Consider the following 17,805-nt stretch of genomic DNA (forward strand, 5'->3'; position numbering starts at 1 on the left):
CCTTAAAAAATATAATAAAAGAATAAAAATAATAACATATTATCAAACTTACCAAAAATGTTAACATTATGTGGTCCAGAACGTAAGTTCAAATTAACTATAGTAATGGTTAAGGAGTGGCTAATATTGTTCAAAGAGTAATGATTTCAGTGTCAGTAGACATGGGTTATAGCTCTACCTGTGCCTCCACCTACTTGGTGACATTGGGGACACCACCAACCTTTCTGGACCTTGTGTATATCTGCAAAGTGAGTGTGTTGGCTAGACGGAATTGTTCACTAGAGTATACTGTAACATGGTATCAGAAACTTTTATCTTAATTTATCCTATTTTGGAGAATTTAAAATATTCACAAAAGTACACAATGGTGTAATAATGGTAAAGCACCTATGGACTCAGCAAGCAGCCTCAACCATCATCACCCCATGGCCAATCAGCCTCTCGCACATCTCTGCCCTCTGGCCCTTTCCTGTGTTACTTTAAAGCTATTCCCAGACCTTAAATGCTATTTCATCCCTCTGCCATCTGTTTTGTTAGCACTTGAGGTCTTAGAAATTTTATTTAAAAAACAAAATTTCAAATTGCTTCACTATTTCTTTCCTTTTCATTTTTAATTGAAAATTTTGAGATAACTATAGATTCACATGCGTAATAAGAAATAATCTGAAAGATCCCCTGTACCCTTTACCCAATTCCCCCCAGTGGCAACATCTTGCAAAACTATAGTATCACAATCAGGATATTGGCATCCATACAGTCTACTTATCTGATTCAGATTTCCTCAGTTTTACTTGTACTCGTGTGTGTGTGTGTGTGTGTGTGTGTGTGTGTGTGTGTGTGGTTCTATATCATTTTATCACAAGTGTAGGTTTCCGTATCCTCCACCACAGTCAAAATACTGTTTTATCACCACAGGATTCCTCATTTTGCCCTTTTGTAACCACACTTCCCTCCACAACCCCCCACATTACATCTTCTTTGTTTTTTATTTCTAAAATTTTATCATTTCAAAAATCTTACCTAAATGGAACTATACAGTCTGTAACCTTTTTGTTTTGTTTTGTTTCAAGAGGATTTAGTTTAATTTTTCAATTACAGTTGACATACAATATTGTATTAGTTTCAGCTATGCAACACAGTGATTAGACATGTATATGCCTTATGAAGTGATCACCCTGCTAAATGTAGTACCTATCTGATACCATACATACCTATTACAATGTTATTGATTATATTCCTTATGCTATATTCACATCTCCATGATTATTTTAATAACTGGCAATTTGTACTTCTTAATTTCTTTCACATTTTTCACTAATCCCCAAACTCCCTTTAATTTGGTGGCCAATTTGTTCTTTGTATCTATGAGTTTGTTTCATTTGTTGGTTTGCTTTGTTTTTTAGATTCTACATGTAAATGAAATCATATGGTATTTGTCTTTCCCTGTCTGACTTATTTTACTTAACATAATACCCTCTAGGTCCATCAATGTGTCTGCAAATGGCAAAATTTTATTCTTTTTGTGACTGAATAATATTCCATTGTATGTTTGTACCACTGCTTTACACATTGGTCTATCAATAGACCCATAGGTTGATTCCATATCTTGGTTAGTATAAATAATGCCAAGGGGTACATATATCTTTTCAAATTAATGTTTTGGATTTCTTTGAATAATTACCCAGCAATAGAATTGCTGGGTTGTATGGTATGCTATTTTTAGTTTTTTTTGAGGCACCTTCACACTGTTTTCCATAGTGGCTGCACCAATTTATAATCGCACCTACCTTGCATGAGGGTTCCCTATTCTTCACATCCTTGCCAACACTTATTTGTTCCTTTATTGATGTTAGCCATTCTGACAGGTGTGAGGAGATATCTCATTGTTCTTTTAATGTGTATTTCTCTGATGATTAGTGATGTTGAGCATCTTTTCATATGTCATATGTATTTCCTCTTTGGAGAAATGTCTGTTGAGATCCTCTGCCCATTTTTTAATTGGATTGTTTGTCTTTTGGGTGTTGTATGAGTTTTTTATATATTTTGGATATTAACCCCTTATCTGATGTATTATTGGCAAATATATTTTTCCATTCAGAAGGTCATCTTTTCATTTTGTTGATAGTTTCTTTTGCTGTTCAAAACCTTTTTAATTTGATGTAGTCCCATCTGTTTATTTTTTCTTTTGTTTCCTTTGCCTGGGGAGACATATCCAACGAAATTATTTCTAAGAGAAATGTCAAAGATTTATTGCTTATGTTTTCTTCTAGGAGTTTTATGATTTCAAGTTTTATATTTGTCTTTAATCCATTTGAGTTTATTTTTGTATGTTGTATGAAAAAGTTGTCATTTCATTTTTTTCATGCATCTGTTCAGTTTTCCCAATATCATTTATTGAAGAGACTATATTTTTTGTATATTTTTTCCTACTTTGTCATTAGTTGATCATATAGGCATGGATTTATTTTTGGGTTCTCTATTCTGTTCTATTGATCTATGTGTATGTTTTTATGCCAGTACCATGATGTTTTGATTACCATGGCCTTGTAGTATAGTTTGATATCAGGTAGCATGATACTTCCACGTCTGTTCTTCTTTTTCAAGATTGCCGTAGCTCTTTGGGGTCTTTGTAATTCCATATAAATTTTAGGATTATTTTGTCCTAATTGGTATTGGTATCTTGATAGCGGTTGCATTGAATTTGTAGATTGCTTTGGGTAGTATGGACATTTCAATGATGCTACTTCTTTTTATCTTTGAGGATGGTATAACCTTCTGTTTATTTGTATCTTCTTCAGTTTCTTTCTTTTTTTGTCTTATAGTTTTTTGAGTACAGGTCTTTTACCTCCTTGGTTAAATTTACCGCTAGGTATTTTATTGTTTGGATTGGCTTTTATCGCTTGCATAATTCCTGGGAGACTTCACAGGTGGTTGTGTATGTCAGGTTTGCTCTTTTCATTGTTGAGTAGTGTGGAATGATATACCACAGTTACCTGATTTAACCACAACCTGTTGAAGAACAACTAACCTGTTTCAGTTTGGCTGTTCTGAATAAAACTGCTGTATACAGGTTTTTCCATTTTTCTGGGACAAATACCCAAGGGTATAATTGGTGGGTTCTGTGATAAGTACATGTTTAGTTTTATAAGAAACTGGCATGTGGTTTTATATTCCAAGCAGGAATGTGTGAATGACCTAGTTTCTCTGCAACTTCACCAACATTTGAAGGTGTCATTATTTATTTTAGTCATTCTGATAGATATGGAGTGCTATCTCATTGTAGTTTTAATTTTCATTTCCCTGATGGCTCATGATGTTGAACATCTTTTTCTTATGCTTATTTGTCATTTGTATATCATCTTTGGTGATCTTTTGAATTTTTACTCCTTCATTTGCTGTTTTTGTTTTTTCAGGCTTGCGATGGAGGTGAAGTTGCAGGTAAATTATCTATGAAGTTTGTTATCGTATACTTGGGCAGGAGGAAACAGATCTGCTACTGATAGAGATAATATTGCTTACTACAGTTCTCAGCTCTGTGTTAGAGTCACTGGAAATACAAAGATGAATAATACAAGAATATTAGTCTTGAAGTTCTAAATCTATCTGACACTTTTGGAAAGGGAAACAGAAAATATGTAGAAGCCTGTAATTTCTAAATTGCTTGACTTCAAGGGATAATATTTGCATGAGTATCTTAAAGGTGAACACAAATGATGGGAAAAGCCCACAGGCCAAGGATTCAAAATCATTTAATATGAGTTAAGTATGCAAAAATGTCTTTGCAAATAGATGATTTCCTAGAGCAGGGAACTGACAACACTCCCAATAGAGGAGTAACACTCCAGCCTTCAAATCTCAGAAAAGCACGCAGCTGCCGGTGAGAATGGTGACTGGAGTGAGAGCTAACAGGTTCCTCAAGAAGTTTCTTCTGTCACCTCTCCCTTGGGCCTCCTAACTCTTCCAGAGAATTTAGATCTATGTCTAATTGATCACCAGTTCCAAGTACCTGGTGTCAACCCCAGCACATGCCTGAGTACTTAATTTAAGTTTGGACAAAGAACGTTCTTTCCAGGAATTTTATGCTCCCTGGCAGAACTGAATCTCAAGCAGTCTATTTTTGTAGTTTTCTGCAGCAATTAAGGACTCCAGTATTTACTTAAGAATTGAACAGTGATCGTCTAAGAAGAGAAATAGCTCAATAGAAAAGTATAAGGAATAAACACACACACACACACAACACACAAATCTAATTTTTGGTAAAGGTGCATTAAAAATCAATGGGAAAGATGGACTATTAGAAATCATCTGGGAAAAATTCCTACCTGGCACCATAACAAAAACAAAATTTAGATGGATTAATGATCTAAATGTAAAGTTAAAAACATGTGCATGTGTGTGAGTATGTGTGTAGAATAAAGGAGTTTAATATTTTTATAAATTTTAAGGATGAGGTGGGAAGTAGCCAGAGGCCTTTTAATGAAGACAGGTACAGAGTAACTACATAAAAGTAAAGTAAATCAGGTAGGGGAGGGTGGGGGGAAGGGGGGAAGATCAACCAAAGGACTTATATGCAAGCATATAGGCCTAACCAATGGACACGGACACCGGCGGGGGGGGGGGGTGGGGGGGTAGGGAGTAACGTGGGGATAAGGACACATATGTAATATCTTAATCAATAAAAAATATATTTAAAAAAAAGTAAAGTAAATCTTTATGATAAAATGTACAAGAAACAAAGTTAAAAAAAACTGAGTGAAAATATTTTATATACATACACACACATATATATATATATGTCATATAATCTTGCACACCTCTGTTTTTCTATGGAGATGGGTATATACTATTAGGTAGATAGATATCCAATAATAAATTATCATTTTTGATATACAAAGAATTTATATAATTTAATAGGAAAAATAAAAATTAAATATCAGAAAAATAAGTAAAGGATAAGAACATGGAAATCACAAAAGGATACAAATTACCAATAAACAGATGAATAGATGTTCACATTCACTAGTAATCAACAAACTAGAAATTAAAACAATGATATTTAAAAACTCATCGAATGGGCAAAAATTTAAAACAAAAATAACTCAGTATTTATGGGCTATGGGCAAGAACATTCTCATACATTTCTGCTGGGAATTCGTTTTGCTGAGGACAGATCGGCACTATCAAAATTTAAAGTATACACACTCTTTGCACAGTAATGCCTCCTTCAGGAACCTGCACCGTAGAAAACAGAGGTGCGATAGAGGATATGTGGGATAAGAAATTCATCGCAGCATAAATTGAGTAGCAGGAAATTATAATCAATCTAAAATATCTAGCAATGTGGAAATGTTAAAAACAAAACTCTGACATAGTCATACAGTGCAATAAAATAAAACCATTAAAAGAAGAAGCAAAATCTATAGCACTGATGTGACACACATGGCAGGATGTCCACAAGTGCAAAATCAAATCAAGAACATATGTATACACAGCATGATTTAACTGGTGGTAGGTGGCTGGATGGGTAATGTGTGTATGTGTGTGCCTTTATTCATATACCAAGAAATTTTTTTAAGTGGAAAAATACACAAATGACCTGCTAAGAATGGTTACAAATCTGAAGTATAGAAGTGCTAGGTCGAGAGGAATTTTATTTTTCATTTTATGTATTTATGCAGTACTTGCAATTCTGTATCACAAAGGTATAATGTTTTATAATGTTGAGAAAGAAAAGAAATGATAAATGCTAAACAACCCAATCATTGACCAAAAAGAAAGAATTTGGTTAAAAGAATTGCTTTAAAAGAAGGTATAGATACCTTTGCCTAATGCAAATTTAAATAAACAAACAGAAAAACCTCTTTCTTGCTGTTGTATTAATTTTCTGTATTTGGATATTTATCTCGGTGATTTCTCTCTGGCTATTTAATTCATTGTGTTTAACTGATAGGGTCTATGGGAGTTTAGTGAAAAACTATTTTGTAACCATCTCCCTCCAGTTGTGATTTATCTCCCCCAATGAACTGCTGGTGAGTGGGGAATTAGTAAAGCAGATACAGATCTGGAGAGTAGTGTGTGGCTTTACTTATCTCCGCAGGGATCCTTATTTCATATTGATAAAGCTTGAAATCCTTCCTGTAGCTCTTTCTGATTGTTCATTGTCGCAGTTACTGTTGTAATGAGAGGTACAAAGAGCCAAACCAACCTGCTTCTTTCCTTCTACTAAATTAATTTCAAAGGAAATTCTTCAATCCAAGTAAATAATGAATGTGGGTGGAATCAGATTCTGACTCAACATGTCCATTTAATTGCTTCTAAACGTTTAGATACATTCTTAAGAAACCTTCGTACATCATTAAAAATTCAACCAGTAAGAATGATGGGGTGAGACATGAACTGGCTCTAGCCATCTTTGCTCACAAAACCCCATTTTAAGTTGGCATTAATATTTGCCTTCTCCTCTATTATTATAAATCAAGATTTATTGTAGAAATATACCAAAGACAGCACAATAATAAAACAAATTCAGCACAGGTTTTGAAATGTACCTAACAAAATCAACCTCTTGCAAAATAACTTTCTTATTCAAAATGGAACTGGGAATTGTTCAGCACACAATGAATCATCTTTTGGCAAGTACAATAGAATCTTTAGGGACATTTCACAGCCTCTTGTTCAATTGTTAGGATGTTTTTAGCTTTCACAGGTAGGGAAGAAGGTTGCTTGTATAGCCATCATCTTGCTGCTAAAATTGAACAGTAAAGATTTTTCAGAGTTGCTGTTGTAATAGATCTTTTTGCTTCCCCCCCCCCCCTTCCTGTTTCTATGCCCAGAGCTGCTTTGTCTCTCAAAAGCAATCTGGAATTACTTAATGCTAATGTTTTCTGGTTTTACTATTTACCCAGGACTCAAATGATAAACATTAATGAGGGAAACTCCCTTTTTCTTACCTCATGGTTCTATATTTATTTAACTATTATTCTGCAAGAAGAAAACTGCATCTTTCTCCAGGTTAATGGACTCCTTTTTAATTGACAAACATTGTGTTTTTGCTTTTGCTTTTTTTCAGGAGGCTTTAGAGTTACCCCTGGATGATTCTGAAGTGACTGAGGCCACAGCAGCAACCGAAGTGATTAAATATGAGTATCACGTCTTGTATTCCTGTAGCTACCAAGTGCCTGTGCTTTACTTCAGGGCAAGCTTTTTAGGTAAGACCATGTTGGAAGCTAAATGTAAATTCATAACATTTACATATTAAGGCAGAAAGCAGACTTGGAAAATTATTCTTGAGAGGAAAAAAAAATAGAGTTAAAAATAAGAAAACTGTGGGTGAGGTAAGGTTTTACCAGTAAATTTTCTCATGTTTTAGAAAGAGTATCAGGACTTCAGAGTGAATGATATCATCCCAGCCATAAGTCTGATCTTCAGATTCTTGGCCTCCTGCCCAACGTTGACTAAGCCCCCTGGCCCTTTTTGCTTTACTTTAAACAAGTAGGAACAACTTAAAGGTACAATGTTTATTTATTTCTAACTTTACAGTAAAAATTTCTTTCAATCCTAAGCGATCCCATTAACACAAAGCCCCCATGCTTTTCCCCCCAAATGCTAATAATTGCTTCAAGAACTATTTATCAATGAGTTTAAGCTATACTTAAATACAGCACTGATATTTCCTTTGGCCATCTATACATCTCCAGTGCCTTCACTTCCTGCAATGCTGTTACTCAACTCATTCCCCTTGCCAAGAAGGTGGAACACTCTGTCTCCTCTGAGGCCTTTGCTAATAAAGCTTATTTGATCAGCAACCACAGAGTCCCCACTCTGCAGCGCAGCCGTGACTTTCCCCTTCATGTCCTCCAGCTAAACCGGGTCAGCGTTTCCAGGCCCTGCCAGCCCTGGGCTCGGGGACAAAAGGAGTCACCTCCCCAGTCCACCCCCTACTCTATTTCTCCTTCTCTATCTGGGCTCATCAGCAGCTTTTTGCATTTTGAACAGACTTCTAACTTTTTCTGGATAGCTAAGACATCTGAATTTAGCCAGTGATATTTTATTTTTAATTAAAAAGTAGCTTAAGCTGCTTTGAATGTGTATTTGGTAGATTTAATCACTTGCTGCCTTATATTGTTTAATGGTCTCTAATTTTGCGGTGTTGGCGGTTTAACAAAGCACTTAGGATTTAAAACACAAGAACAAATTCTCATAGGCTCCCTGGTGAGAAGACTTTAATCTGAGGTGCAGTTCCTAAGAACTGACAATTTGGGGTAAATCTTCAGCATGGGACATGGGGAATTGAGGACAGCGAGAGTTCACTACTTCACAAACTCTTGCTGCGGATTTATCCATATGATTATGACAGGACTTTAAAACACTCACTTCTTTTTGTAATTCGATTTGGTTTGGAGCCCAGAGGTTAGAGGAGGTTTCTGTGCTCTACTAAAAAGTAGGAGGAGATCCATTTGTTTACCAGGGGGAGGAACATGTCTTTCTTGGTTTTGGTTTGCAGCGGCTCTTACCTAGTGGCTTCCAGATTCAAAGATATGTCGAGGCTGTAGGTAGAGGAAATAGGACACTACTTCTTCAATACTGTACTTTCATATAATTAGTATTCACCATAAGCAGTTAATCACCAGAGAAGAGCTCCCAGAGACAAAACAAGTTGTTTAGCTTGTCAGCATTAGGGAATTGGAGGTGTTGAAACATGACTGCTTCTCGCTGGAAGTGGGTCTTGCCGAGGCTGCTGGATGAGCTCATGCGTGTGCTTGGCTCTTATGTGCCAACAGCTCCCCTTGCAGCACAGCACGGCAATTGTTCCTGCAAGTCCAATTACGTTTTAATGAAATTTGTGTACTTCCTAAGATCTTTTCTGCATGTTGCTTTTCCATTTCTTAAAAAAAACACACAACACACAAAAACTCTAGCATTCTTGGATTCTATTTATATTCTTTTAAGATTTCCTTTATTATGCTTAATAAAGAAAAACCAAAACAAGTCATTGGTTTTCTGCAGAAACACTCATTGTTCTTCCCCCTCCCCATTCTGAGCTATATAGAATGAGTATTAGAAATGCTTTAATTTCAGAATTCATTTAGTGCTTGTTCAGACACATTAAAATATCAAATTTAATCTTTGGAGGGCAAATTGAATGTTTTCTTGTGGAGAAACATGAAAAACGGTTCTTTCCTTTATCATAGTCTAATGATTTTTCTCTTTTCCACCTAACTTAACTCAATGGGTGTTCTAAAAATGTATCATCCTTTACTCTGGAGTCATAATTTTTCATTTATTCCCCTCAATCTATTCACTTTTCCTGTGATATCTGATTGCTCTGGCTTTTCATCTGTTTGTTAAACAAATCTCTGTCAGTGTGGTGACTAGATTCCTAGCATCTTCCCCTTATTCCAGGTCCAGATTTTTCTTTGTCTCATTCTAAAAGAGTTCGACCTAGAAAGGAGGATGACTATAAAATTTCTCGCCCAGGGGTCTTTTTTTTTGTTGCTTCAAAAATAGTTCAGTTAGCCTTGTTTTTGGCAGATATTTAGAATTTCTTTTGCATTTGATTGCTATTAAAAATTAGTTTCTCTAGCTTGCTCTGAATTTTCTTCTAATACCGCTCTTTTTTAAGGAAAAGCAAATAATAAGTATTTCCATTTCAACTGATAGTACCTTTTTTTAAATCAACTGGCTTAGATTCCAGAAGAAATCTTTATTTTGTTTCTTGAGATGCAAAGCCATTGGACTGTAATTATCTCTTATTTCTTTATATTGTTGTGTCCACCAGGCCAACTATTGCCTAAGACTCAGTTAACATGCCACTTGCTCTTGTCACTCCATGACATATTGTATCAAATCACACATAACATATCACATTGCATCATATCATATATCATGTTACAAGTTGCACCACAACAGACTTATTTGTTTACTTGTTCTCTGTTCCCTATAAGATGGTAAACTAGAAGTTAAAGTTTTCAGTTAAAAAGAGAGAAGAAGAAAATTAATATTGGGTACTTACAAAATGAGTAAGACATTTTGATACCCACAATATCAACTGTGGTTCAGCATCAGCAGGTGTTTATTGAATGAACCAATGAGGAATTTCTAATCATTTGTGATAGTGCCCTATTTGAACTGCTATGATGGGTTTCTATGGGAGAAATTAATGCTGTTGTCTCCAGGAGACTCAGGACCCAAACCACCTATATATTGTTACTCTTTAGTCTGATATTTCTCAGAGATTATAGGATTAGTTGACTAAGGAGAATGGAAAGTCCTGAAGACTCAAAGGTGGGCCTCCAAACCAACAGAGCAGCTGCCTTGCTTATATTGACACTTTTTTACTCGATCTTTTGTGCAGACAGCTATGCTGAGACAGATTCTGCTTCTGGGGGCCTCTCATTTCTACTACGTGAGTTTACAGGAGCTCAGTTTTGTAGGGGGTAACATGCATTTATAAGAACACATACGTTCTTTCCATTGTTCCTTTCCCCTTGACTACTCTTGTCATTATGGGTTTGGGAGAGGTAGTGGGACATACTTAACACCATTTATTATCCAGCAGTGGGTGAGAGGCATTTGCACTTCTGTCAAGTAGCAATAAAGAGCCTGTATTTGAATAGTGCTTTGTAGTTTCTGAAGTCCATTCTCACAAAGCATTGATGTCAGTGCCCACTGGTGGTTGTTTTTTCTTTCCTATTTTCTAAGTACACACAGTATTTTAAATTATTTGTATCATGCCAAAGGCTTCTATCTACTCCCCATTATTCCATCACCTTCTAAAGTCTCATCTTCCCTTTTAGGGACATGGCTTTGGTCAAAAGCTGATGGAAAACAGAAACGTGGTAAAAACCTTACATATACCTACTGGCTTTGACCTCACTACAGTTCTAAGCTCATATATTTTCCCCATTTCACTGATATAGCTAGTGATTTCTATATTTCAGCTTGAATTCTGATTTATTTCTTCTTTGTTCCTCCTTTTTTCCTTTGTTCTCAATCTCTGTTGAAAAATAGACAAAGTGGTTCTTCTCATTTTTAAAATAGTTAACTCTTGGGCTGACATATGGGTTCTTCTTGGGAACCATTTTTGACATATTTCTTTAATTAGTCAGATGGGCTGCTTTTGAATAAGGAGGGAAACATTTCTCCCATTCAACAACTGAATGTCTGTTCTTTCTGTAGATCTATTCTATTATTGGCCCAGGGAGGAAGAGTATAGAATTAAAAATGTAACCCAGATATTTTATGTGGAAGATCTGTCCACTTGTTATATGCCTGAAGGATGCTCATGGAGAAATAGGGCAAAAGAAATAGCCAAAGAATTATTTCTTCTCAAAGGCAGCATGAACCAAACTAAGATAAAGGCCAGCACAAAGGACAAATAATGGAAAGTTTAGGATGAGAACAGTGCATGACTCATCAAGGAGGAGGAGGCAGAGGCTTGTCCATGCTTTGGAACAAGAGGAGGCCTTTGAAATGCAAAGAAGAGAATGATAGGGACCCAGGAATAATGGGGGTTGGAGGAAGTTAGAGAATAAAAATAAAATCCATACCTCTGTCCAACGACCTGCAAGGGAAGGTAGCAAGTTGGCTTTTCTGAAGAAACTGGGAAAAGAAGCTGGAAAAGGGGAGAAGGGCAAGTGCCCAACTGTAGGCTGGAGGGAACGTGGCATATTTGGGAGAGAGGGAGAGGCCAGATTGCAGTAGGGTTTTCTTAAGATGAATTGTGGAAGAAATGATTGAAAGGTATTTGAGATCAAATTATGGACTAGATCATGGATGGGAAGGGATTGGATTGAAAGAGATTGAGCAGAAGTGAATGGGACCAGAGGAGGGATTTCCTAGAGCAGAAATCATGACTGAGTAAAACAGAAGAATAAATGAAGATGAAAATAAATCATGGAGAATGAAGTTTTAGTAAAAGGAGTTTGGCTCTTCCTGTATTGTTAGCATTGTATTAAACTTTTTAAAATAATAACCTCTTAGAGAAAATGAGTTAGAAAGAACATATTTTCAGGGAAAAATTATTATTGCCAACAGAGTGAGAGTGAAAGCAGCTTGTTGAACAAAGTAGGAAAAAAAAAAAAAGTGGATTAGAGAGGTACGTAAAGACCGAGGCAAAAATGGTTCTAGTTAATTATTACAATGAGCAGAAAATAGAAAATAGTTTGACAAATGATTTAATTTAGAGTCTTTGTGATTGTACAGATTGCTTCAAAAAGCTCATATATGCCACTTATATTTATGTAACTAGTTAGTAAATCTAGCCAGACGTTATAATGAAATGGAACATGAATTTGGGGAGATTAAAAAGAGATTCTCGGGATTAAAGTGAAATTTGAAGAGCAAGCAGTGAAAGTTATTAAGAAAAATAATGAAAATTTATTTAATTAATACAAATATACTCAAACTGAAAAGTCCAAATAATAGAGGAAATTTAATGAAAAGTACAGTATTTGTTCAATCATGTAAATGTTTGAAACATTATGGGGAATTAACGTAGAAGTAGGATGCTGGGTTGGAACATATGATAGGAAAAGAATCTCATTGAAAAATCAAGCCCTGGTTTAAAAGTGTATTAAAGAAAAGGTGTCAGAGAAATGTGAAACAAAACTGCAGGGACCTATGTTAGTATAAAACACCACACACTCCTGGCTGGTGTGGTTCGGTGGTGGAGCGTCGACCTGTGAATGAGGAGGTCATGGTTGGGGCACATGCTCAGGTTTCAGACTCGATCCCCAGTCGGGGGCATGCAGAAAGCAGCTGATCAATGATTCTTTCTCATTGATGTTTCTCTGTCTCTCTCCCTCTCCCTTCCTCTCTCTGAAATTAATAAAAGCATATTTTTTTTAAAAAAAAAAACACCACATACACAGAAAGCAACAGATTTTAAATGGATCCAAAGGCCAGAAAGAGGACATGATTTATTCCCTTACTTGCAAGAGATTATACTTTCACTTTCCTAGATTAATGTCTGTTTGTGGTACTGGAAGAAACATTTATTTGCTTACTCTTGGAAAAATCAGCCCTGTTTGAAAAATCTATTAAAACATACATGACTGCCTACTGTGTGCATAGCACAAAAACTCATTAGCCTATTTTAAAAATATGCTGAAAAAAATCACTGCACAGCTCAAAACTAGTTTATTGCTTTTCTCCTCCTTTAAAGTCATAGAGTTATTCGAGTTTATGTACTAGGTGTTATGCTGAGAAAGTGGAGATTGCATTCTCCTTGGGTTGGTGGTGGAATAGGGGTAGTCAAGATGCAGCTACGGGCATAAGAGGTCCATGTTCCGGGAGTAAGGAGGTGTGAAAAGAGCCAGAAATCCAAAATGCTGAGTGCTGGGGTGTCAGACCAACAAGCCGGATCAAAACCTCGGGATACTTTGAATAGGACTGAAAGTAGAATGTCTTCTGCTTTAGAATCAGTAGACGCAGTGTTATGTACCTTGTGGTGTGGTCCTCAGAGTCCTGATGAATAGTGGTATCTTGGGACATTTTCTGATTTCTCAAGAAGGGCTTGTATGTACTTCTGCCAGGTTAAGTGTTTAATTTAATTTAAACGAGAAGTTACAGCATCATGCATTATTATAGGTTTCTTAACACAGTGTATGGATAGTTTCAAGTGACCCAAAATTATTCCTCTTCGTGTTGTATGGTGGGCATTTTTCTCATAAAAATCTATCTATATAAAAAGCTAACATACTAAGTGTCCTTCCCACCTTCTGACTGGTCACTATGATGTGCATTGACCACCAAGGGGCAGATGCTCAATGCAGGAGCTGCCATGAAACACACCATTTTATAGAGAAACGGCAGCGCGGAGCTGGTCGACAAAGCAACACTCGGCTTCCCCCAAGTGGGACCCAGGCCCTGCCACCGCCCGGAGCGACACCCCACTAAATCGTAGCCAACGCGGTCAAGGCCCCATGGCCAGCCCTTAACAGTCGCTGTGGGTACCGGGTAATGACATCATATAGCAATGCCCAGCTTCCTCTCCCTAGTGACGACTAGCCTCCTTGCAGTTTCCTCAGCCCAGGAACACAACTTGCTTTATAGCCAGGTGCAAACATTTTACACGTTAAAAGAATGTCTGTGAAGTGTTTTCCCATGCCTCATCTCATTTGATCCTCACAGAAGTCCTGGAGTACGTACGTAGGAATCACACTCAGTGGAATCCTATTTTCTTATTACTAGCTGGAAAATGGAGATTTAGAAAGCTTAGACACTTGGTCCAACTGAAAAGAAGTAAGAAATGGTGGAACTTGAAAATGACTTTAGGTTTTCTCACTACACAGAATATAGTCAAACACTGCTGCAGTTACCATTAAATATTTTATCCTTTGTTCTCCCTGTGTAATCTACAATAATAATCTGCTTCATGTTGATATTTACTGCTGTGTTGCTGACAATTACCTGAAAGAGAAGTTGGGGTGCTTCACTGGGCTGGAAAATGTTTAGCAAAATCAGAAAGCAGGTCTAATTAAGCAAGTTTATTCTATACATATAAAAGGCTAAGTTGACACGCACACATATAAAGCTCTCGCTTGTGCGAATCACACTTGTGTGTTTCCACCTGTCATTGTCAATCGTGAATTTGGTTGACACTTCTATTATAGAGAAAGGGCATATAGCGATTTTAAAATATTTCCTCTAAGTAATTTCCTTTCAATGTGCATGAATTCATGCACCGGGCCACTAGTAGATTATAACATTCATAAACTTCATCATGTGATTTAAAGACACCTTGCATTTATTTTCTACTCAAAATTACTAAGCAAATATTTAACATTTTAAAAGTTGGGGCTGATAATTTGGAATGTAGATTATTAATAGGCAAGAGTTTTAAACCATTTATTAAGACTATATTAGTTAGGTATATTTGGTTGCAAATAATTGAACCCGACTATGATAAGCAGAAAAGCACTTATTGGGAGGTTAGATCATAAAATCAACTGAAGGCATTAAGAATGACAAGATGAAGAAATGCCTCTGTTAGGCTTTAGTGGTACAGAATGGGGCTCTGTCTTCCATTTATTTTGGAATTTCTCTCCCAAATTGGAAGTATGTTTGAATACTGAAAATCAAATATCCATAGTATTTTCATCTACTTAATACCATGGGTTTTTGTATAAGTATGAAGTTCTTAAAATATAATCGTGAAACACTTAACTAATGAATTTCTCATCATGATTGTTGAGTCTTTATTATTAGTAATAATTGTGCTAATGACTCTAGATTATCCATCTATTCATTCACTGTAAAATGTTTATGCACAAGGCATGAAGCAGTTTTTGGAATGCAGAGATGAGTAAAGGAAATCAGAGATGAATGATGCCCTCACAGAGCTTTCAGTCTAGCAAGGGAAAAAAGCCAGGTTAGAAATTCACTGTAACAAGAAGAATATGCACAAGGGAGCTAAAAATTGCCACCAGGCAGAGAGTAGATTGGTGTTTGCCAGAGGCTGGAGGATGAGGAAAATGGGGAAATGTTGGTATACATTTTCATCCCTAAGATGAGTAAGTTCTGGGGATGTAATGTACAGCATAGTGAATAGTTAATAAAACTGTATTGTATACATGAAAGTTATTAAGAGAGTAGATTTTTTTTAAAGTTCTCACTACACACACACCAGAAAAAGGTAACTATGTGAGGTAATGAATGTATTAATTAACGTTATTGAGGCAATCATTTCCCAATACATATGTATATGAAATCATCATGTTGTATTCCTTAAACTTCCACAATGTTATATGTTCATTCTATCTCAGTAAAGCTGGATTTAAATTAAATTGCCACCAAGGCTCAAAGGGCAAAGATTACCTTGAGCTGGAGTAGTCAAGAGAGGCCACGGCTGCTGGACTTGGGATTTGTCCATGCAGTGATGGAAAAGACAGGCCAGGCCCAGTGAGAAAACCAGGAGAGGCAGAATTCTAGAGACTCCTAGGTTAGGCAGTGTGGGTGGAGACAACTAGTTACAACAGCAACAAAGTCAAAGATACAACTCACATGTGTGTATCCCTTTATGGTTTTCAAAGAGCTCTTGGGTTCAGGACATCCTATATAATAAAGATGTAATATGCAAATGGTTGTTACGCTGTGAAGCATAACGACCAACCGTGTGACGACCGGATCACGGGTCAGCAGGAGGGTGGGGCAGCGAGCCACAAGCGGGCAGCAGAGACTACAGGAGGGGAAAGGGCAGCAAGCTATGAGGGGGGGCAGGGGAGAGGGGGGGCATGGGAAGTACAAGAGGGCGGCAGTGAGCTACTGGTGAGCTAGCTACTGGCGCACGGATTCGTGTGCAGGGCTACTAGTACATTATAATGGTGAAAGTGCAGGGCCTGGAGCTGGAAGCCTTGGTTCTGATTCCTGGCTCTGCTACTTACTAACTCTATGACCTTGAGGGGACATATTGAACTTTGTTTCCTTTCTTTCATCATCTGAAATTCACTGTAACAAGAAGAATATGTTAAGGACCACAAGAGAGGTACAAACTGCCACCAATTTGAGATAAAAATAATAAGACCAACTTCATAGAGTTTTGAGGATTGTGAGCTAATACATAAAATGAGGCTTGGCACATAGTACCTTTCAACAGTGCTGGCTGAGGTATGTATCTTGATCCTCACATAACCTTGTAAGGTAGGAGCTGTTATTATCCCATGCCCATGTGTAAAAATTGAGTGCTCAGAAAAGTTCAATGATGCATTCAAGGGTACATGGGAAACTAAGGAGTTGAGGCTCAAACTCTAGGCCCCTCCCCCCACATTTTTTTTTTTACTGCATGATGCTGTCATTCAAATAACAACTAACATTTAAGGAACACAAGTCAATTAATTGATGCCATACATAAGTAAAAAGAATCTATATTTGAGGAATTTTTTATTCATATTTCCTAAGATTAAGAGAGATACAAAATGCTAAACAATGTATGTTGGGATAAAGAAAAATTTCAGAATTAGCCAGCACAGTAGCTGATATGAATGCACATGAACAATTAACACTCATTTCATATCACAATGTAATTTTCTCACTGAAGCAAAAATGAATTTTCCCCTTTGGTGGAGCATCATCGCTGTCTTACTGTGGAGTATGACATGAATTTTTATATTCTTCAAGCACTCTTGGAGACAATATACTGAATAATGGCATATTTCATTGTGAAAAACCCACTCTTTTTATTTCTAGTGACCACATTCAGAACATTATTCTTAAACTTACTCTAAATAATTTATACTTTCTGTAATCTTCATTTCAGGAGTTATGAGCTTTAGTGAAACCACGCACAATAAGATAAAGGTTACTTCAGCGTGCTTGTACTGGAGTTAGGTAGTGCTCGTGAAATATTTCACATTGTTATTTGGTTCATGAAAACTAATAACCTTGAGAAATTTAATTTAGAAAGCTGCACATTTTGAGTAATATATAGATTACTTGACATGTAGGTTATTATTCAATTGAGAGATTTTATATGAAAATGTTAAATTAAATGCTACTGGCAGTTGCTAAAGATTGTACTTTTTAATTATTCCATTTTTCATCCAATGTCTCTTCTTGTTTTGTCATTGACATTTTAGGTTGTTGACAGAACATTCCTTTAACTCAAATGTGTAGTATCATTTCAGGTGATAGAGACACATAGTAGGCATGCAGTAAATGCTTATTGTGAAATAAATGACCTTAATTTACCGTGCTCACTTTGTGGGCTACTTCTGAAATTGTTTTGGCTTCTGTTTCACTTTTTCAAGAATGCAAGGGATTACACTGAGCTTCTCAGCCTCAGTGTGATTAATGAGATTTCCAAGC

The 17,805-nt window shown here is 36.5% G+C and overlaps 1 protein-coding gene across 10 annotated transcripts in view; it reads left to right on the forward strand.

Annotated features, from left to right (window-relative positions):
• ATG10 (autophagy related 10) overlaps positions 1-17,805 on the forward strand; it is a 204,946-nt gene that overhangs the window by 127,573 nt on the left and 59,568 nt on the right. For 7 of the 10 annotated variants that reach the window (XM_036309760.1, XM_036309764.1, XM_036309758.1 and 4 more), the window contains one exon: positions 7,070-7,208. In XM_036309760.1, the coding sequence (XP_036165653.1) occupies positions 7,070-7,208 (139 nt within the window). Of the gene's footprint in view, positions 1-3,413; positions 3,439-7,069; positions 7,209-17,805 lie in introns of all 10 variants that reach the window. The other 3 variants (XM_036309767.1, XM_036309766.1, XM_036309765.1) reach the window with 1 other exon arrangement.

Source organism: Myotis myotis, unplaced genomic scaffold (genome assembly GCF_014108235.1).
Source record: "Myotis myotis isolate mMyoMyo1 unplaced genomic scaffold, mMyoMyo1.p scaffold_m19_p_5, whole genome shotgun sequence".
Lineage (NCBI taxonomy): Eukaryota > Metazoa > Chordata > Mammalia > Chiroptera > Vespertilionidae > Myotis > Myotis myotis.